The sequence below is a fragment of the Haematobia irritans genome, chromosome 3, assembly GCF_050003625.1.
Source record: "Haematobia irritans isolate KBUSLIRL chromosome 3, ASM5000362v1, whole genome shotgun sequence".
Taxonomy (NCBI): domain Eukaryota; kingdom Metazoa; phylum Arthropoda; class Insecta; order Diptera; family Muscidae; genus Haematobia; species Haematobia irritans.
This window is the reverse complement of record NC_134399.1, coordinates 60,260,891-60,284,653: the sequence shown is the minus strand read 5'-3', so window position 1 is coordinate 60,284,653 and position 23,763 is coordinate 60,260,891. Positions and strand designations below refer to the sequence as shown.

The following is a 23,763-nucleotide window of genomic DNA, read 5'->3' as shown; positions in this document are numbered from 1 at the left end:
CATCGGGATTGAACTAAAATACTACCGAGTCACTTTCCTGCAGCATATGAGGGCATCGTCTAAAATTTGATGTTTTGTCCAACATCGGTTGCTGAAGTTGGTACAATTCTACCAAAAATGGTAGGTGTTTTACTGCTTGGTAGATTGGTAGAATTCTTGATGTTTTGGCAGATTTTATGGAACATCCCTCTCCAACTAAAAGGTATGTACTCCAATTCTCTATACACTGAAAAAATAGCATGCTCGGCTCCAAAGAATTTGTCTTTACTAAAAAAATTTTGGTATTGATTCCGAGCCAAAGAAGCGGAGAATACAAGTAAGGATACTTTTAAGGCACAATTCTGTTTTAAATTTCGGTTTTGTGTGTTTGCTTCTAGGAAGCAGATTTTAATTTTTCACTTTTTGAGCATTTTTTCTTCATATGCTATCAAAGTCCTTTAAAAACGAGTTAACGACAACTTTATTTTCCAAATTCAGACTCGACTTCCAGTAGAAATTATGATATGTTTCAAGTAAAAACGTCTTTAAAATAAAGTGCTTAAAAACATGTCCTATATTTTTGCGTTGTAGTCAAGATGCAAAAAGACAACAAATTTAAAGACAATTTCATTAAATTTAAAGAAATTTTCTGAATTATTAAAATCAAGTTGACCTTAGCCCAAACATTTTTTCTTTCATGTTATGATACCCATTTTTAAGTCAAATCACTTAATTATAAGGACAATACGACTTCATTGGAAAGTTTATCGACTTTTGGACAAGGAAAAAAACTTTATATTAGAGAAATACGTCTTCTATGCTAAGCAAAATTTGCATTCGCATTTTAAAGACATGAAATCTTTGACCTCAACACAATATTTTTTTCAGTGTAGAAATAAAATTTAGAAAACTTTTATACAGAAAAAAAATTGTTTTGGGAAATATTTCTATAGAAAAAAAAAATATTGACAAAAATTTCTATAGAACTAAAAATTTCTATAGAACTAAAATCAAAGCGAAAAGGAGCAAAGTTTGGATAAAAGTTTTATTGTAGTTTTGATTTCAGCTTAAAACAATGCGTTGACTAAACTACAAGGGTAGCTTAACCAACAGAGAGAAAAGTATATTTATCAAATTTATTTGGGAGTTTTATAATTTGGTAGACTTGTGGTAAAAATTTACTTGAAATTTTGGTAAATTATTTTTGCCACGAGTGGCAACCGTGATATCTATGTTGCCAGAAGGATGGAAAAAAGTAGTGTCTAGCAATGGATAATATTTCGATTGATCAGTCTGCTATACGTTTTCTCGGAATAAATTCTCAAACATTTAAAAAATTTCCCATATTTAATTTGCGCTCCCAATATATTTGAATATTTTTTATCTTTACCCCAAAGATTCCATATCTCAGTTAATTTTGCGATTATTTCTTTAAATCGAAAATGCGTTTACTAGTAAAAATTTGCCTTACATTGGAGGACTCGAATTTGAATTTGATTCGTTTCCTAAATTTAGTGAATAAAATTAAAGCAAAGATTATGAGAACTCTTTTTTAGTTTCATTTTTAATTATTTGAAAGGAATTTGTCCTTAATATTGTGTAAATTGTGTGTCCTAAAACGGTACTTTTTTTATTATTTTTTATGTTATACATCGTTTTTATTTTTGTATACATGTATTTGTTTCCATTTAAAATCTAAAAAAAAAAAATTATCGTAATTTGCAAAACCTTCTCAAAAGAACTTCCTTGGAAGTGAAAAGGTCAAACGGGACAGGTTCAAATCTCAGCGGGGATGATTTTTTTTATTTTTTGCGTTTTTATTGATTTTCTATCCTTGTTTGCGAAACTTAATTGTTCAAAACTTAAAATTTCACGGCCTAATTCCGTACTTTGTAAGACTTGTCCAAAAGGACTGCATCGCAAGTGTAAAAAATTGATGGGGGATTCCGGGATGCGCTTTAAAAGAAATGTTTGTGAAACAACTTCAATTTTTTTTTGCTGGGATACTATATATTATGAATCTAGGAATAATTTACCAATGACCCGATGAAAACTTGATTCATGGGCCTTAAACCAGAAAATTGGTGTATGTTACGGTCACATTAAAAATTAGACAAATGCAAAGCATATGCAGCAAATCGTTTGATGTTCATAAAATAACAAACTATCACTTGATGCATAATACGTAGAGTCGGGGATTAAAAATATATGGGGACTAATTAATAATGAACAGATAATGGAGAGAACACAGAACAAAAAAAAAAACAATTTTTTCTTATAGGACGAAATTAATTGATTCAATTATTTTTTAATCTTCAATCACAGAAATAATATTATCAATCACAAACGTTAATTAAAAAAATATAATAATTCATTCAATTAAAACATTAATTGATCCAGTTAAAAAATAAATCGATACAATTAATGTTTGTGATTGATGCTCGACTATTTTTATACCCTCCACCATAGGATGGGGGTATATTAACTATGTCATTCCGTTTGTAACACATTGAAATATTTCCCTAAGACCCCATAAAGTATATATATTCTGGGTCGTGGTGAGATTCTGAGTCGATCTGAGCATGTCCGTCCGTCCGTCTGTTGAAATCACGCTAACTTCCGAACGAAACAAGCTATCGACTTGAAACTTGGCACAAGTAGTTGTTATTGATGTAGGTCGGATGGTATTGCAAATGGGCCATATCGGTCCACTTTAACGTATAGCCCCCATATAAACGAACCCCCAAATTTGGCTTGCGATTGCTCTAAGAGAAGCAAATATCATCCGATCCGGCTGAAATTTGGTACATGGTGTTAGTATATAGTCTCTAACAACCATGCAGAAATTGGTCCATATCGGTTTATAAGTACATATAGCCCCCATATAAACCGATCCCCCGATTTGGCTTGCGGAGCCTCTAAGAGAAGCAAAATGTATCCGATCCGGCTGAAATTTTGTACATGGTGTAAGTATTTGGTCTCTAACAACTATGCAAAAATTGGTCTACATAGGTTAACAATTATATATAGCCCCCATATAAACCGATCCCCCGATTTGGCTTGCGGAGCCTCTAAGAGAAGCAAATTTCATCCGATCGGGCTGAAATTTTGTACATGGTGTAAGTATATGATCTCGAATGACCAAGCAAAAAATTGTCCACATCGGTCCATAATTATATATAGCCCCCATATAAACCGATCACCAGATTTGACCTACGGAGTCTCTTGGAAGACCAAAATTCATCTGATTCAGTTGAAATTTGGTACGTGGTGTTAATATATGGCCTCAAACACCCATGCAAAAATTTGTCGAAATCGGTCCATAATTATATATAGCCCCCATATAGACCGATCCCCAGATTTGACCTCCGGAGCCCCTTGGAAGAGCAAAATTCATCCGATTCGGTTGAAATTTGGTACGTGATGTCAGTATATGGTATCCAACAACCATGCAGGAATTGGTTCATATCAGTCCATAATTATCAGATTTTACCTCCGCTGCCTTTTGGAGAAGCAAAATTCATCCGATCTGGTTGAAATTTGGTACGTGATGGTAGTATATGATAAAACTTTGGTGAAATTTTTTATGCGAAAAATATTTATTACCATTCTCTTTTAATGTTGACCTAAAAATAAAAATACGATGTCTAGACGCTCATGTTTCGTTGTCGGAACAACAGATTCCAAATTGTGATCGCAAACATTAAAATTGACCCAACGATTTTTATACCCTGCTCCACACTGTGGAACAGGGTATTATAAGTTAGTGCATATGTTTGCAACACCCAGAAGGAGACGAGATAGACACATGGTGTCTTTGGCAAAAATGCTCAGGCTGGGCTCTTGGGTCGATATAGCGATGTCCGTCTGTCCGTGAACACATTTTTGTAATCAAAGTCTAGGTCGCAGTTTTAGTCCAATCGACTTCAAATTTGGCACAAGTATGTGTTTTGGCTCAGAATAGATCCCTATTGATTTTGAAAGAAATCGGTTCAGATTTAGATATAGTTCCCATATATATATTTCGCCCGATATGGACTTATATGGCCCCAGAAGCCAGAGTTTTAACCTAATTTGCTTAAAATTTTGCACAAGAAGAACAATTAGTACTGTAGTCAAGTGTGCCAAATTTTATTGAAATCGGTTCAGATTTAGATATAACTCCCATATATATCTTTCGCCCGATATGGACTAATACGGTCCCAGAAGCCAGAGTTTTACCCCAATTTGGTTGAAATTTTGCACAGGGAGTAGAATTAGCATTGTAGATATGCATGCCAAATTTGGTTGAAATCGGTTCAGAGTTAGATATAGCTCCCATATATAGCTTTCGGCCGATTTACACTCATTTGACCATAGAGGCCAATTTTTTGCTCCGATTTAGTTTAAATTTTGCACAGGGAGTAGAATTGGCATTGTAGCTATGCGTGCCAAATTTGGTTGAAATCGGTTCAGATGTAGATATATCTCCCATATATAGCTTTCGCCCGATTTACACTCATATGACCACAGAGGCCATTTTTTAACTCCGATTTAGTTGAAATTTTGCACAGGGAGTAGAATTAGCATTATTGCCATGCGTGTCAAATTTGGTTGAAATCGGTTCAGATTTAGATATAGCTCCCATATATATCTTTCGCCCGATTTACACTCATATGACCACAGAGGCCAATTTTTAACTCCGATTTAGTTGAAATTTTGTACAGGGAGTAGAATAAGCATTGTTGCTATGCGTGCCAAATTTGGTTGAAATCGGTTCAGAATTAGATATAGCTCCCATATATATGTTTTTCTGATTTCGACAAAAATGGTCAAAATACCAACATTTTCCTTGTAAAATCGCCACTGCTTAGTCGAAAAGTTGTAAAAATGACTCTAATTTTCCTAAACTTCTAATACATGTATATCGAGCGATAAATCATAAATAAACTTTTTCGAAGTTTCCTTAAAATTGCTTCAGATTTAAACGTTTCCCATATTTTTTACTAAAATTGTGTTCCACCCTAGTGCATTAGCCGACTTAAATTTTGAGTCTATAGATTTTGTAGAAGTCTATCAAATTCTGTTCAGATCGAGTGATATTTAAATGTATGTATGTGGGACAAACCCTTATATATAGCCCCCAACATATTTGACGGATTTGATATGGTATCGAAAATTTAGATCTACAAAGTGGTGCAGGGTATAATATAGTCGGCCCCGCCCGACTTTAGACTTTCGTTACTTGTTTTCATTGATACCATGAAATAATTTCATTATTCGTTAATAGTACGAAACGTTTCTTTAATTATCAGAAAATTAGAAGAAATGAAAGCGAACAATTTCGTTATATCAATTAATTTGTTTCATTGACTCAATTTTAATGACATATTTGGTTTATATAACGAAGTTTTTTCTACCAGTGAATGGAATGAGAAAGTTACTATAAACTCCATTTCATGATGGAGGGCTATGCTAGTAGGTAAATTATTGTAAATGACATGGATTATGTCCTGTAAATAAGTAGAAATGTAATGTCACATCAATATGAAATGACACGAAAATTTAACAACAGCATGTTGATCTCATTTTAGCTTTTCGTCCTTAATGGCCAATATGCTGTTTGCCTTTGTCAGACTCGAACTTGGGGGAATTTTACTATTTTTCCAAATAGATTTCCCTCATAAAGAAATGATAAATGGATCCATGAAAAAAAAAAAACAGATTTTTTTCCAAATTAATTTCATTGAATTAACTTGGCACCTATCACCATAGCATCTCCCCTCCTATCAGAATGTCGTTTCTCTTATTTCTTCTGTTTGTCTTTTTGCCATTTTGGTTTTTATTTTCTTTGCTCTTCATATTGATATTGATTTTATTTTGATTCCTATAATACAGCATCGTTGTATTGCTCACGATGAGTAACCAGAAATTTTTATATCTTTGACAAATCTAGGCCAAGATCACAGCCAGTGATGTCATGCATGGGAAATTTTGTTGTCTCCAGTCCATAGACTGTTTATCCCACTGGGGGGGTTCCTTTAATATTCGAACCCCCCAATGATATGACAATGGTCATATTGTAACACCACAATGACTGACAGAATATTCCTAATTACCTCGGATGTATATGGGATTCGGATGAGTGAATGACCAACCATATGTGTCATAAGCATCAGGGGTTGACCAAAATACATTTAACGTTGCACTTTTATTCCCTAAAAGCCTTGAAATGGGATTGTGGTAATTGGTCCAGTGTGTGATTGTGACAGGCTGAATGGTCATTAGTTCCTCATTCGTTTATGGTGATGAATTACCGAAAGCTGTCATCCTAAGGCTGCCAGCAATTTTAATTCCGGGAGGGGGAAAAGCTTTTTTATGGTGAGTCAATATGGAAAAAGGACCTCTTGCCGAGAGTAAGTGGATACTGTAAGCGATGTGTTGTTCGAGTATAATAACAGCGTCAATATGACAGGTCAGCATGAGTTGTCTGACAAGTCGATGGAGTCACCAGGTAGATGTAGTAGTGTGTGTTTGTGTGCCGATATTTGCCAAAATTAATTGAAGGCGACATTTGTCAAACAATAGCAAGAGTGCTTTCCAATTAGGAGTGATTGTTTGCAATGTGGAAGAAACACAAGTAAATCAATTTTAATTTGTTTACTCTCTTCTTGGCTTTGGAGCTGGGAAGGAAAGATGATTTTCTGTATTTTGCTGTATGTCAACATTTCTAATCAGAGTTATGATAGTGAGTAATTAGGGTGTTCCAAACCGGATTCCATTACAAAAACCGAAAACGCATTGTGAATCAATTTAAACATCGGTTAACCGGGTTTTTGTTTTTCAATGAAATTTCTTATGTTTCCTCTGAAATAAGACCGAGGAATTTTTGTATTGCACAGTGCAACTATGACTTTTAGTCCCTCAGTAAATCAATATTTTCAGCTTCAATTTTCGTAAAAACTTACACAAATTCAGAACCTGCATTGTTCAGTTTTAATTGATTATCGAGTTTTGAGCAAAATTAAAGCGCCGTTTTTTAAAGAAAATCGTTCTTCCAAAAACCGGTTATGTGAATTTGGAAAATGTACACTGAAAAAAAAATATAGTCGTGACGCCAAAGATTTCATGTCCTTAAAATACGAATGCAAATTTTGCTTAGCGTAGAAGACACATTTCTCTAATATAAACTTTTTTCCTTGTCCAAAAGTCGATAGACTTTTCAATGAATTCGTATTGTCCTTATAATTAAGTGATTTCATTTAAAATTGACATGAACATGAAAGAAAAAATGTTTGGCCTAAGGTCAACTTGACTTTAATAATTCAGAAAAATTCTTTAAAATTAATGAAATTGTCTTAAAATTTGTTGACTTTTTGCATCTTGCAAAAAATCGTTCAAAAATAGGACATGTTTTTTTTTTTCAAACATAGCATAATTTCTACTGGAAGTCGTGTCTGAATTTGGAAACTAAAGTTGTCGTTAACTTGTTTTTAAAGGACTTTTACAGAATATAAAGAAAAAAGCTGAAAAAGCGAAAAATTAAAATTTGTTTCCTAGAATCAAGTACACAAACCCCAAATTTAAAAGAGAATTGTGTCTTAAAAGTATCTTTACTAGTATTCTCCGCTTCTTTGGCTCGGAATCAATACCAAACTTTTTAAAGTAAAGACAAAATCTTTGAAACCGGGAATGCTTTTTTTCAGTGTAGGAAAATGCACTTATTCAAATATTGAAAAAAGGAAGTCAGCAGGCGGAGAACCTGATTACAAAAGTGAGCATCGTTAACCCTTATACTACGTTGGGTATTAGGTCGTATTTTTCATCACCGAATTTCTTACTTTTGGATTATAATTAAAAGTTCTTACTACTCAGCATGAATTCAGCATATGCTACCAATTAATGCACTGAGTGATAGAAATTCTTAATTATATTCGAACAGTAAGATATGCGGTGTTAAAAAATACGATATGGGTCATCAAATGACCCCAACGTAATGTAAGGGTTAAAATCAAAAGTGCTTAAAATTCTAACACCATAGGTGTGACCAGGGCTGTGGAGTCGGAGTCTGAAGATTTTGCTGGAGTCGGAGTCGTAGAAATTTTGCTCGACTCCGGCGAAACAAACTGAAAAACACTTCCTATCTTAGTAACTAAAGAAATATTTCGACAAATTAGATTCCATTAGGGTTTTTAATCGAACAACGAAAAAAGAAGTAATGGATTTCAGACCATTCAAAGTGTATTTATATGGATGAAATTTCACGGTGATATAAAAATTAGGGTTTACTAGAATATGGGCCGAATAGATCAATTCTATTGTCCATTTTTAACATATTAAAATATCGATTTATGTACTCTTGATAAAGGTACAATTTTAAGACAATATACATATATACAATATAAGACACTATAGCAGTAGAACCTAACGTTCTAAATTTTTTGGCAGGCATGTCGAGTTCGAAGATGGGCCATACCGGACAACTTTGTGATATAGCACCTACATATAAACCCTTCTTCCGATTGTTTTTAAGAAGTTTTTCCCAGTCTAAAATCTTCATCAGATTTGTCAGAAATTTTGAATTTAGAGTTATTTGGGATCCATATTTTGTATATGGAGATAATTACTTGAGAAATCTCCAAATACACCCGATGTCCTTGGAAGCTGTAATTTTAAATTAAACCTCTGCCATGGCCTCTAACAGGGATGATAAATTATGTTGACGAAAAAGTACTAAAAATGTATTAAAAATGTACTTTTCGAAGTCAAAAGGTGCTAAAATTACATAATATCAAATTTAAAGACTATTGTAAAAGTATACGTTTATATTAAAATCTAGTCCGATTTGGACAATTTTTTTAGTTTTTCTAAAAAAATCTTAATTTGCAAAATTTTATTTCTGTAGAAAATGTTGTCAACATTTAGGAAAGTTTGTCAAACTTTTACTTCTAAGAAAATTTTGTAAAAATTTTATTTCTATAGAAAATTATTTCAAAATTTTATTTCTATAAAATTTTGTAAACATTTAATTTCTGTAGAAAATTTTGTCAAAATTTTATTTCTAAGAAAATTTTGTCAAAATATTATTTCTATAGAAAATGTCAAAAACTTCTATAGAAATTTGTTTTCAAAATTTTATTTCTATAGAAAATTTTGTCACAAAGATGTACCTCTTTGCAAAATCGACCAAACGAATGTGCACTGAAAAAACAGTGAACCCACCAGGAAAGAAAATTTTAGTTAATTTTAGAAAAATTTGATTAACTGTAGAAAATTTTAACTAAACTATATTATAAAGGCAGACGTCATGCCGATTGTACAAAAATAAGTAAAAAATTTTCGACTAACTCAAGAAAATTTATTAGACAAAATTATTATTTTTCACTTATTAAAGAAAATTTCGTAGTTTGAAGGAAAAAAATGGAGTTAAAAATTGCAAAAATGTCTTTAGTGCCATACAAAGTTCATGATGGGTGCATTTTTGGTAAAATTTACAAATATAAGAAATTCTGAACTATTTTGTGGGAGACACGAATTTAGTTCATCTTTATACTTCTTTTGTATATAATTTTTTCCTCTGTTTTAGTTAAGTTAACTTACGTACGCAAAAAATTATTAAAGTCATGGAAACTTTCTTAAAACGTAATAATTCCATGAACTAAAAGAGAATTAAATAAGCTTTAGTGAAATATAGAGTTCTCTTTTTTATGAGTGTGGTATAGATAATATTCCTCTCAAAAATGTTGAGATACTGTAATATCCTAATTTCTCCAATGTCCGCTTTTTATAATTTTTAGAGTTAAGTTTATATGTGAGAAACGTTCACATTTAGGCAGAATAGAGTAATTGTGATGAAACAGAACCAAATGACTCGCGGTCGTGCCACGGTGCTTTTGGCAGTCGAAATGTATAAAAAAAAGCACAAAAGTGTAAACTTTATCAACCCTGGCCTCTAGTGTCCATAACTGATATACCATTTATAAATCGATGTTTCACCATTTTATATCTATAGAAACAATTGGTTATTTAAAATTCCGCCCGTCCTAATTTTGTGGCAGTTTACGTTTGTTTTCTATATCCGACACATTACATTTTTTAACATCTAAACTTTCTGTCTGATTAGCTAGTCATTTTGATTTTTGTGTGTTCTTCTTTTTTATATAGATTTATTTTTTATAAAATTCCTATATAGATTAATTCCAGGATTTTTATTCTTAAACTTCTGGAAGCCCTATTATTTTTTGAATTTTTTTGTTTTTATAAATATGTTACATATTTTGGAGATTGTTGTTATCTACCCATATTTTTATGTGGTCTCCCTATAGTCTTGTGTCGTATTTTAATTTATTGGACTGACATTAAAATGTAGAGTTCTTTACATCCCAAAAATGCTGAGATTTGTCGTCGAGTCCTATCGAAATTTAAATTTAGGGTTCTTTAGGACATATAAACACATATCGCAAAATAAAATACTTATATCGGTCTATTTTTGGAACGCTACACTTTACAATTACAATTGGAATACTGTTAAAATTAGATTTAGGTACACCACCTGGAGTCGACTCCGGAGTCGGAGTCGAGGCTAATAAGAAATGCTGGAGTCGGAGTCGGAGGCGAGCAAAATTGACTCGATTCCACAGCCCTGGGTGTGACTAAACTTGTAAGCGAATACATTTTGTGAACGTGAGTATTCTCATGAGTGCATTATTCCGAAATTTGTTGCTCAAGCCCAAGCATAATAAGTAAATAATCCGTTCCTCACATAGGAAATTTTAGTTTACCATCTGCATTGTTTGGAAGAAAGGAATATATAATATGTTATAAACGTTGATTGTTTTACGGGCTGCCATTATACCTAATCTAACCTAACTATCGTATCGGCGTTTGATATATGTGTTAGCATTTTGTAAACCTACATTTTCTTTTCTGTTGTATTAACTTTTGTTTTTGAGTGTAGACGAATGTAAAGCTTCCATTAAATTGCAATAGCAAATATCAATAAATAACAGCCGGAAAAATCCTATCAATTATACAATTTCCGGCAATTGATTAAAAACAAAACTTCTGTTTGTGAATCAATTTGCAACATTGGTAAAATTCGGATTTAATTTAAACTCCCTGAACTACAAAAAACGTGCTTGCCATATGCTACCTCATCCAGAGATTACAGCGAATATATGAAAGTTTCTTCGTTTTCTTAATAATCGACCTTGTTGTCTGTTAAGGTTATTGTCGCAAAGGTCATGCAAGTCATTGTGAACGTGTCCCAAATGATGAACTGCAAAGACATTTTGCGACGTCTTTGTTGGCAATGACATTTTAATTAGTTTGTTATTACCTTCAGCGAAAAAGTGATGGATATTTTTCAGAGCTATATGTTTTCCTTTTCATAAACTGAGTGAAATTATTCAACATAAGCCAAAATAAAACATGAGTATAAGTTTACCAAAGAAAGTAGGATTTGTTAAATATCCCAGCAAAAAAATTTGGAAGTTCTTCCAAAGGCACAACTTTAAAAGCACTTGCAGAAGATCTACTCCCAATGATGTTCTTTATTTTAACTACACAGGAAGTTCTTTTCATTCAATTTTTTAAAACATGTTTTTCCATATTTTTAATGGGTAATTTGATTTTTTTTTGTTTCAAATTTGTTAGATAAGAATTCATAAAAAGGTACAAATTATTTAAATTTTGTCAAAAAATGCTAAATCCAATCTGAAAAAATTGTGAATTTTTGAAAATATATGAGGTCAAACTTTTCCGACAAGCGTTAGAATTCATTAAAAATTTATTCTGATAATTGGTTGATAGTTTTGCTGCAAGTAGAGGATGCTGATGAGGAATGTGGTAATTCCGAAACAGCTGTACATCCAACCATCTTGCAGTCTATAGGGCTTTGCCCAAATAAATTTGACAAGCATACTTTTCCTCTGTTGGTTAAGCTACACTTGTAGTTTAGTCAATGCATGGCTTTAAGCTGAGATCAAAAAAAAAAAAAAATTAATTAAAAATTATAAAAAATTATAAAAATTATTTATTTGACAAAATATTACAGAATTTTTTAATTTACATCCAAAATATTGAATTCGGATCACACGTAAAGAAGTGATGCAAATTTAGTGCTCCGGCTGTTGAAATGGAGGACTTCCGTCCTATAACAAGCCCATGTGAAGTTCATCGCTTCTTCGTCAATTTTGCACCACTTCCGGATCCAAAAATAACATTTTCATTATTCATTTTGGCGACGCTTTTTTTTGCTGGGTATATATATAATACATTTGAAATGACCGTACAAAAGGTCTGTAAGATGCAGACATTTTCCCCAAAAATATCCTAAAGGGGGCACGGGTATCTACTCTCCTATAAATAATTTCAACTCGCCTCGAAATTTGAGGAATGAGGTTTGTTCGGTGTGACAAAATAGAAACATAAATATGCTAAAGAGTATTTCAAGGGTTCAAGAGAGAAAATACAGAGGTTAGGTGTAATGACATATTTATCCCATCGGGTATGATTTAATTGCGTTTTGTCATTGATTAGGAATTTTCTTTGTTTTGACTTTTTATCAATTCAGGATATTCCAAATTTATACGCGAAATTTTGTCACTAATCAAATAATTATTATTTTTTTCTTTTATTTAATACCTACTTTGAATACCTACTTTGTATCTTAGCAACATGTTGCTAAACATTTTAAGCGAGTAGACTCATAGTTGGCTATCTTGAACATTTTCAGGATTTTTATTTGTTGTTAGAGGATGCTAATACTAATCTGTAGTCCTTTATTGACTTTGATCTTCTTTTTTCTTTCTATTTTGTCATAAATGAAACCTTTATATTTTCGGCATGAACCACATAATGGTATGATTGGTAATATTGTCATAGTCGATTACGTCTACTACTCGCTTAGAATATCATAGGTACGCGATAAATCGATTTTGGCTCGACACTGTAGTAACCAGGGCTATGGAGTCGGAGTCGGAGCCGGAGTCTTGACGTCGGAGTCTGAAGATTTTGCTTGAGTCGGAGCCGGAGTCGTAAAAATTTTGCTCGACGCCGATTCCGGCGAAACAAAATTTGAAAAACACTTCATATCGTTGTAACTAAAGAAATATTTCCACAAATTAGATTCCATTTGGGTTTTTAATTGAACAACGTAAAATGAAGTACTGGATTTCAAGCCATTCAAAGTGTATTTATATGGGTGAAATTTCACGATGATTTATTAGAATATGGGCTGAATTGATCAGTTGTATTGTCCATTTTTAACATATTAAACTACAGATTTATGACCCTTTATACTATTGATGAAGGTAAAATTTTAATGCAATATAGCAGTAGAACCTAACGTTCTGTTTTTGGCTGGCATGTCGAGTTCGAGATGGGTCATACCGGACAATTTTGTGATATAGCACTTACATATAAACCCATCTTCCGATTTGTTTTACGAAATTTTTCCCAGTCTACAATTTTCATAAGATTTATCAGAAATTTTAAATTTAGAATTGATTTGAGATCCATAAACAAATGCGGAAAATTTCCGTCGGCCCAGATTTTGTATATGGAGATAATTACTTGAGAAATCTCCATACAGTCATAGAAAAAATCATGCACGGCGTGCTCATTTCAAAACTATTTGTTCAATCTGACAACGATATATATAATTTTAAATTAAACCTCTGCCAAACTGCCATCTGAGCAGGTCTTTTGGGAGAACGTTTGTTTCATCAAAGCCACTCGAAATTCTTTACAGTAAATTATGGCCTCTAATGCCCATAACTGATAGACCATTTATAAATCGATGTTTCACCTTTTTACTTCCATAGAAACAATATTCGTAATTGTCATCTGTTGTATGGTAACGGTTATTTAAAATCCGCCCGTCCTAATTTATGGCAGTTTATGTTTGTTTCATATATCCGACATATTATATTTTTTAACATCTAAACTTTCTTATTAGCCCGACATTTTGATGTTTGTGTATTTTTCTTTTTATATAGATTTATTTTTTATAAAATGACTAAATAGACCAATACTTTAGATTTTACTTCTTAAACTTCTGGAAGCTTGATTATTTTTTGAAATTGTGTGTTTTTATAACTTCATATTCGAGAGATTGTTGTTATATACCCATATTTTGATGTGGTCTCTATATAGCCTTGTGTCGTATTTTAATTTATTGGCCCGAAATTAAAATGTAGAGTTCTTTACACTCCTAAAATGCTGAGATTTGTCGTCGAGTCGTATCAAAAATTAAAATTAGAGTTCTTTTGGATATATAAACACATATGGCAAAATAGAAAACTTAAAATTACAATTGGAATACTGTTAAAATGAGATTTAGGTACACAACCTGGAGTCCACTCCGGAGTCGGAGTCGAGGCTAAGAAGAAATGCTGTAGTCGGAGTCGAGCAAAATTGACTCGCTTCCACAGCCCTGGTAGTAACAAGACTACGTTTACATCAATCGAAAAGTAGCTTGAAACTTCCTACTCCACAGGGCATTTGCGACGAACAGTTAATAAGTTTTAAGCGTAAAATACAAGTTGGTAGATTCGGTTCTAAGATCTCGAAAAATCTTAAAATAATTATTATTTAATTATTCGCATCCATTGGGTTTTTGCAATAAATAAAGCCCAAGCTTTATGTTTCTAAGGAGTCTACAACAAGTGTTTGCCCAAAGGAAGAACAATAAAATTATAATCATCGGCTACATCCACAAGCGTTTTCTCATAATTCCTTAATTTTGGTCGGAGCTCCGACGAAATAGTTCACGTGGTCCTGTACCGGATTTTGTACCGCACCTGGGTGTGCAAGAATTTTTTGATATGTTTCGGCTTGGCCAGGACTTTTTTGTGTTCAGCGAAAGAAAACCTCCTTAGAAAGGCAAAATTTTATCCCTCTCTGGTCTGACGCCCATGGGGGTTGCTGGTGTCATTGATATTTACCAGAAGAGCGATCAATCAATTTCCAAGGGGTTAAGAGGCAAAGAGAGGATTTTGCTATTTTGTCATACAAACTGCACGATTTACATAACCAGAAAAGACATAACCAGAAAACAAGATTTTGCTCCTCTTCTTTCGGTCTCATCCTCAACCAGTTCAACTTAGTTCAGCGAGCAAAAAAAAAAACGTGAAAAAAGCACCAGTCGGCGTGTTATGTTACAATTAAAGAATTTGGCAGAGTTTTTATCGAGCTATATTACACTATATAAAAAAGTCTAAAAAGACAAGAAAACACCATGGTTAGGTTAGGTTAGGTTATGTGGCAGCCCGATGTATCAGGCTCACTTAGACTATTCAGTCCATTGTGATACCACAGTGGTGAACTTCTCTCTTATCACTGAGTGCTGCCCGATTCCATGTTAAGCTCAATGACAAGGGACCTCCTTTTTATAGCCGAGTCCGAACGGCGTTCCACATTCCAGTGAAACCACTTAGAGAAGCTTTGAAACCCTCAGAAATGTCACCAGCATTACTGAGGTGGGATAATCCACCGCTGAAAAACTTTTTGGTGTTCGGTCGTAGCAGGAATCGAACCCACGACCTTGTATATGCAAGGCGGGCATGCTAACCATTGCACCACGGTGGCCATAAAAGTCATCTAAATCAATATTCTGAAGTCAAAGTAATGACAGAGGTATGTACATTACATACGTTAGGTTAAAGTGGCAGCCCGATTTATTTTCAGGCTCACTTAAGATGTATGCTCCTAATTAAAGAGACTATACATACACACAGAAATAATTGTGAACGGCTGACAATAGACTAAACACAATTTCTCATATTCGTCGTACATCCATGCATATTTGTCTCTTTTTGGCCAACATCGAAAGTCGATTTGAAAGGTTTTTCAAAAGTATTAAAAATCGATTAGTAGATTTTGAAGATTACAAAAAATCGACTTTTTCTGTGCAAAAAAAAATCGATTAGTCGAAAATTGGATTTTCGATGGCACAAAAATTCATACGAAATATTATCGATATTTGTCATATTGTGGTATAGTATTTATCGCTTATTTACCCCTACAGTTAAATAATTTTCCCGTTTAATTGCCAAAATTTCTGAATCCCCGTTTATGGTTTTAATACAAAAATATATAATTAATTAACTTCATCCAATTACCCATCTCGATTAATTGCCCAAAGAATTTTTCTCCAAACTGAAAGATCTTTGGAATTTAATTTCTAATCCTTTATACACACAGAAAAAAGTTAAACTGATGTTAAATTTAACTTATTTTTAATTTATGCTTTAGAAACGCATTGCGGAAATCGTACAATTTGGTGTACAAGTTAGTAAAATTTTCGCCCATCTGAACGCTAACAGATTTATTCCAGTGACAGTTAATTTTATTGTTTACAAACTTTCAAAAAAATTTTGATTTATTGCATTCCGAAATAAAGTTATTTAACTTTGCAACTGTCGCAAAGTTGTAAACGTCGTAAATGTAGAAAAAGTAACAAAAGTCGCAAACTCAAAATACTTTAGTCGCGTCAGTTAGATATGATGATATCCAAGACGATGGTATGTGCGAAGAAGTTTCAATTCTTAGGAATGTTCACAATTTTCTGTTTTAGTCCCCACATTTTCCCTATTGCCTTTTGCAAGAGTACAGGGCAACCGTGGCTTTTCGCGTCTTTTCTTATCTTAAAGTCCAAGTCCAAGGTATTTTGCACCAACGGGATTTTCGATACTACCTAAGAAAATGGGCTTGACCGTGGGAAAACGTTTACAAATTTCTGCAGAAACTGACAACGACTGCATTCCTTTTATCGGGGAGCCAAACTGAATTGATGTTATTTCAGACTTTTTTCTTTTCAATAATAAAATTAAAACAAGTATATATGGCCGTAAGTTCGGCCAGGCCGAATCTTATGTACCCTCCACCATGAATTGCATAGAAACATGTACTCGTACTAAAGACTGTCATTCACAATCGAATTACTTGGGTTGCGGTAACACTTGCCGATGGCAAGGCATCTTAAAACTTCTTAACACCGTGTTCTCAATTGTACGTTAGTCCATACGGGGTATATATTAAACAAAATAAAGGCCGATTAAATACGTAAATAATTCAGTTTGACAAAACTTTCTATAGAAATAAAATTTTGACAAAACTTTCTAAAGAAATAAAATTTTGACAAAATTTTCGATAGCAAAAAAAATTTGACAAAATTTTCTATAGGAATAAAATTTTGACAAAATTTTCTATAGAAATAAAATTTGACAAAATTTTCTATAGAAATAAAATTTGACAAAATTTTCTATAGAAATAAAATTTTGGTAGATTATTTTTGGGGATCGGCTATATATAACTATAGACCGATGTGGACAAATTTTGGTATGGTCGTTAGCGGCCATATACTAGCGCAATGTACCAAATTTCACCACGTACCAAAATTCAACCGGGATGAATGATTTTTGCTCCTCCAATAGCTACGGAGGTCAAATCTGGGGATCGGCTTAAATGTGGGTTATATATAATTAAGACCGGTATGGACCAATTTTTGCATGGTTGTTAGAGACCATATACTAACACCACGTACCAAGTTTCAACCGGATCGGGTTAATTTTGCTCTTCCAAGGGGCTCCGGAGGTCAAATCTGGGGATCGGTTTATATGGGGGCTACATATAATTATAGACTGATATGGACCAATTTCTGCATGGTTGTCAGAGACCATATACTAACACCACGTACCAAATTTCAACCGAATCGGATCATTTTTGCTCATCCGGAGGTCAAATCCGGAGGTCAAATCTGGGGATCGGTTTATATGAGGGCTATATATAATTATAGACCGATTTCGACCAATTTTTGCATGGGTGTTTGAGGCCATTTATTAACACCACGTACCAAATTTCAGCCGGATCCGATGAAATTTGCTTTTCTCAGAGGTTCCTCAAGCCAAATCGGGGGATCGGTTTATATGGAGGCTATATATAAAAATTAACCGATATGGACCCATTTTTGCATAGTTGTTAGAGACCATATACTAACACCATGTACCAAATTTCAGCCGGATCGGATGAAATTTGCTTCTCTTAGAGGCTCCGAAAGCCAAATCGGGGAATCGGGTTATATGGGGGCTATATATAATTATTGACCGATGTGGACAAATTTTTGCATAGATGTTTGAGATCCCAGCAAAAAAGCGTCCCCAAAAAAGTTCTGAAAATGTTCTTTTTGGATCCGGAAGTGGTGCAAAATTGACGCAGAAGCGATGAATTTAACATGGGCTTGTCATAGGACGGAAGTCTTCCATTTCAACAACCGTTGCACTGAATTTGCATCACTTCTATAGGTGTGATCCGAATTCAATGTTTTTGATGTAAATTAAAAAATTCTGTGATATTTTGTCAAATAAAAAATTTTTATAAGTTTTTATAATTTTTAATGGATTCTAGCGCTTGTCGGAAACGCTTGACCTCAAATATTTTCAAAAATTTACCATTTCTTCAGATTGGATTTAGCATTTCTTTCGCCAAAATTTAAATGATTTGTATCATTTTATGAATTCTTACTCTGTTTTTAATCTATTTGAAACAAAAAATGTTAAAATTATCCATTAAAAGTATGAAAAAACCAAGTTATAAAAAATTGCACTAAAAGAACTTCCTGGGTACTAAAATAAAGAACATCATTGGAAGTGCATCTTCTGGAAGTGCTTTTAAAGTTGTGCCTTTAGAAGAACTTCCAAATTTTTTTGCTGGGATCATATACTAACACCATGTACCAAATTTCAGCTGGATCGGATGAAATTTTCTTCTTTTAGAGGCTCCGCAAGCCAAATCTGGGGATCTGTTTATATGGCGGCTATATATAATTATGGACCGATGTGGACCAATTTTTGCATGGTTGTTAGATACCATATACTAACACCATGTACCAAATTTCAGCCGGATCGGATGAAATTTGCTTCTCTTAGAGAGTCTGCAAGCCAAATTTGGGGGTCCGTTTATATGGGGGCTATACGTAAACGTGGACCGATCTGGCCCATTTGCAATACCATCCGACCTACATCAATAACAACTACTTGTGCCAAGTTTCAAGTCGATAGCGTGTGTCGTTCGGAAGTTAGCGTGATTTCAACAGACGGACGGACGGACATGCTCAGATCGACTCAGAATTTCACCACGACCCAGACTATATATACTTTATGGGATCTTAGAGCAATATTTCGATGTGTTGCAAACGGAACGACAAAGTTTATATACTCCCATCCTATGGTGGAGGGTATAAAAAAAAACATGTACACAGTCTTACACAAGTTTACATACCCCTGAGTTTTTAACCTTCTAACTAAACATCTTTCTTGTTGTTGTTTATAAACCACACTTAAAAAATTTTTGTTAAAAATTAACAAATACTTTGTTTTTCAGATTATTTTACAAAAATTAAAGCATGTATATGCATAGTTTATAATATTTTATTATTTAAATAAAATACAAATTCTTTAATCGTATGTAAACTTGTGTGAGACTGTGTATGTACGGCCGTTAGTTCGGTCAGACCGAATATTATGTACCCTCCACCATGGATTGCATAGATTTTGACAAAATTTTCTATAGAAATAAAAAAATTTTCTATATTAATGAAATTGTGACAAAATTTTTTCAACCGGATCGTGTGAATTTTGCTCTTCGAAGGGGCTCCGGAGGTCAAATCTGGGGATCGGTTTGTATGGGGGCTACATTATGGACCGATATGGACCAATTCCTGCATGGTTGTTAGAGACCATATACTAACATCACGTACCAAATTTCAACCGAATCGGATGAATTTTGCTCATCCATGAGGCTCCGGAGGTCAAATCTGGGGATCGGTTTATATGAGGGCTATATATAATTAGGCTATTAAAAAAAAACGTAAAAAAAATACATTGCATATCAGCCACCCTCTAGTTAATAAACTTGTTGATATATACTTGGAATAAAGAAAATTTGGAAATTTGCGCTTGGAAATTTGTCTTTAAGAATTTAAAAGAACAAAATAGTTATTTTTTTTACAATAAACTTAGCATCAGTTTAACAACGGAATTTTTATTGAAGATTTTTATCGAATACTAGGATAGAGACATTTTTGTACAAATTAAATGCTAAGCTGAAGAGCGCTTTTAACATGGCAATCCCGGATTTTGGCGAGGCGGTATATACCCTCGCTTATTTACCTCTTGGAAGTAATTAAGCAAACTTGAATAGATGCCTCACTGGTATAATTGTTCAAAAGTCTAGTGATTTTCAGCGATGCAATTAAAAGGAAAATTTTCTATCTACTTACTTTGCCAACTCTCTGTAATATCATCGAATATCACTTCGTTAGTGTTGGGCAAGCGATCGTCCGACAATTGACGCTGTGACTGACTATACGACTGCTGTTGTGGTTGTTGCTGTTGGACTGTCCTTTGCTGTTGATAATGATGCGATGATAATTTTTGTTGTTGATATTTTTGCGATTGTTGTTGTTGATATGATTGACGTTCTCGTTCCCGTTCACGATCCCGATCACGTCTATCACGCAATTCCAAGGTCGTGGGAGGATTTGCTTCACCCACAGACTCACGTACCAGTGCTGCATTAATGTAACGCTCTGTTTTACTACGCTGTTCGCGTTGTTCACGTTCACGATCACGTTCTCGCATTAGAGTCGATGAACGTTCAATGGACTCACGTTTTTCAGGCCATTCGGCAGGCTGATGGGATGTATGATCCTGCAAGGATGTCTTGCTGCCATAGAGATAATGTTGGGCCAATGTCTTAAGACCAGCTTCAGCATTGGAATGTGTAGACTTTTGATTTTGGGATGCATTATAGCTGTTGCGTTTTTGTGTGGCATCGGCATAATTGGACTCACCATTAGGACTACGACCAAGTCGTATATGTTGACGTCCTCCACTCATGTACGATGAGGATGAAGAAGAGTTTTGCTGTGTCTGGGCCTGTTGTTGTTGTTGTTCCTGTTGCTGATGATAGAGCGTGGAACGCCTATGTTGAGGTCTATTTTGTTCCATCTGATCTACCACAGGCACCCCATTTCCATTGCCACTATACTCAGGCGAATTTAGAACCGTACTTGTAGGTGTGGTATTGGAATTATTCGCTTGCCTTGCCTCCCAATAGTTGTCTTTGACAAATGGATTCTGACTATTGGGATGACCATTCTGCTGGTGATTTGTCACTTGTTGGGCCTCCTGATGGTTTATGTGACTATAGGCTTTCTCCCCGGTAAAGTTTTGCCCATTCATCTGATGATAACGCTCATATTGAGAGCGTTTTCGTGGCATTTCGCTGTGTGAACGCGAATCGCGATATTCTGGCTCGTTATGCTGGCGTTGAGATTTATCTTTACCCTTGGGACTTGTGGAGCTGGCCGAGGTGTGATAGTAAAAAGGTGCGTAATTAGGCACTGGTAATTCTTCGTCGTCTTCTTGTTCTAGTGAAGCTGAGTGGATATTCTTTTGTGGAAATTCTTTGCGTAGCTTTCCTTTATCTTCAGCTTTAGTGGTCTCTCTCAGCTCTGCTCGCTTCTGAGACTCTTCGACCTCAGTGGGGATGTGGAGCGTATTGTACAGAAAGGGGTTTGTGGAAATCCGCGGCGTCACTGATGACTCTGATGATATTGAAGACGCACTGTGTGGTGGTGGCGACTGGGTGATGATATTTACACTGCGGTAATAGTGATTGGATGCTGTAGTTTTTTCTTTGTTCTCTGGTTCAACACCATTCAAGGTTGTCGCCGTGGCAGTTTTTGTTGAGTAGTGCTTTTGCTTGAGACTGTTTGTCGCCGATGAATTGCTCAATGGATCTTCTTTGCTGCAATTCGAATTGGCATCTGTGGCTCCTGGTGGCTGGTATTCCGATGATGTTACTGACTGTGTTGTGCCACTCTGGCCCGACTGATGCTGCTTTGGCCTACACTTGGGAAACAGCAATGAAATTTGATCATTAATTGGGGGCGAGGAGTCAACCAACACCTGCGATAGATCTACTGTTGTGGTGGAGCTGTTGATACCTGTCGACGATTCGAGCTTTGTGGTTTCACCATTCACCACCTTGCCATTCACAAATTTCTGATGCTGCTGCTGTTGCTGTGATTGTTCCCTCTGTTGGTAGTACTTGGCGTTGTGATTGGAATAATCGACGTTGTCGCTATCGTTGCCATTTAGTTGACCCTCATTGTTGGCATGAATGCGATTACTCTGGTAATACGAATACGAACTATTGCGCAAGTTTAATTTACTGTGTGCAGTGGTGGTGGTGCTGGTGGGCGATGCAGCTTTGTTCTGATGCTGCTGGTGATGATGATGCGAATGACTATTATGCCCTAAGGCTGATGTCGACGAGGAGGAAGATGAGTTGGCCGATCTGCTTGTCTGATAGAATATCGAACGATTTGTGGTTTCCGATTGACGTCTGTCAGGCGATACTGTTACAGCAGACCCAGTGGCAGCGACGACGGAGGCGGTTGAATGCAAATTGTTAATGCCACTTGTTGTTTGTCCAGCAGCAGCAATTGTTGTCAATGTTGTGCTGACCATTATTGTTGTCAATTAACTGCATACAAAACAAACAGTCAGTCCATGGTCAAAGAGTCCACACAGGATATGGACGAATGCAGGAGGAAGAGAAGATGGGAAAAGAATAACACATTATTATTATCAATTGAATTTAATTGGTCATTATGAGTTGGTTAATCAATTTTATGTTCGGATTTTTTGTTTAATTAAAACCGAAAGCATTATGACAGAAGAGCCACAAGACTTCATACGTAATTCAGTGGTGACATCAAAGGTTACAAAGGACATTTCGCGGTGTCATCTGGGGCTATAGAGGATATTTTTGTTTTTGCAATTAAAAATGGTCATTGCCACGAGATTTTAGGTGGCATAATAAAATCATAATTTGAAATAATTTAAAGCATAAGAAACTAATTGAAGAGTAAGTACACTCAAAGAAAATTTATGTGGACACAAAGAGTTTGAATTTCAATTAGGGATTTGGTGTTGGTTTCGAGACAAACACTTGGACTTTTTAAGTAAAGATATTTTAAGGGAGCAAACGAATCATTAAATCCCATTCTTATTGACTTGAAATGAGGCTTCAGATCCCACTAATAGCATTTTAAATGTACTTAATTGTCTTAATTTAAAAATAAAAGTTTAATACAAGGATGAATATCTTAAAAACACAACTTGCCATATATTTAAAAAATTAAGACTGTAAAGATCAAGACTAATGGTGATTTCGATTGCTAAAAAATATGTTGCATATTTTACACCTTAACCCATAAATCGAAAATTTTTGTTCGATTGGAAAATTCAGTGCAGCCTACCCAAAATGTGGACGTTCGATTGACGGGGTGTTACCCATCGCAAGAGCAAAAGTGTAGCCCATTTTGCATGTACACCGTAGCTAGTCTGCGGTGCAGATGTTTACACTTTCAATCAGATGTTGAAAACGCTTTTATTCTTCGACCTAAATAATAGCGTGGTTGGAAATACAAAAGAAAGTGCGTGACGCGTGTATTGTGGTTGCTTTTCAATTTCTTCAACACAGCTGATTAATTTACCAAGAAGAAGCATATCAGCTGTCTATTGCCGCGACAACAAAATTCGAAATTAAACATTTTTAATATAATAGCAAAATGCAAAAAGCAAATGCGTTTGTTTGTCAACACCATTATAGATGCGCTACTGGAGAGTAGTTCGTTCTTCTGACGACGATGAAGAAGTTACAACATCATTGCTTGGACGAAATGACCAACGGCGAATTAAAAACTTCAGGATGTAATTAATTTGTACTCTG

At 34.6% G+C, this 23,763-nt stretch overlaps 1 protein-coding gene across 5 annotated transcripts in view; it reads right to left on the bottom strand.

The window, feature by feature from the left end:
- X11Lbeta overlaps window positions 1-22,516 on the bottom strand; it is a 60,564-nt gene extending 38,048 nt beyond the window's left edge. For all 5 annotated transcript variants that reach the window (XM_075299036.1, XM_075299037.1, XM_075299038.1 and 2 more), the window contains exon 1: window positions 20,240-22,516. In XM_075299036.1, coding sequence (XP_075155151.1) covers window positions 20,240-22,496 — 2,257 coding nt within the window. In that variant the 5' untranslated portion in view covers window positions 22,497-22,516. The remainder of the gene's footprint in view (window positions 1-20,239) is intronic.
- Window positions 22,517-23,763: the final 1,247 nt, after the last annotated feature.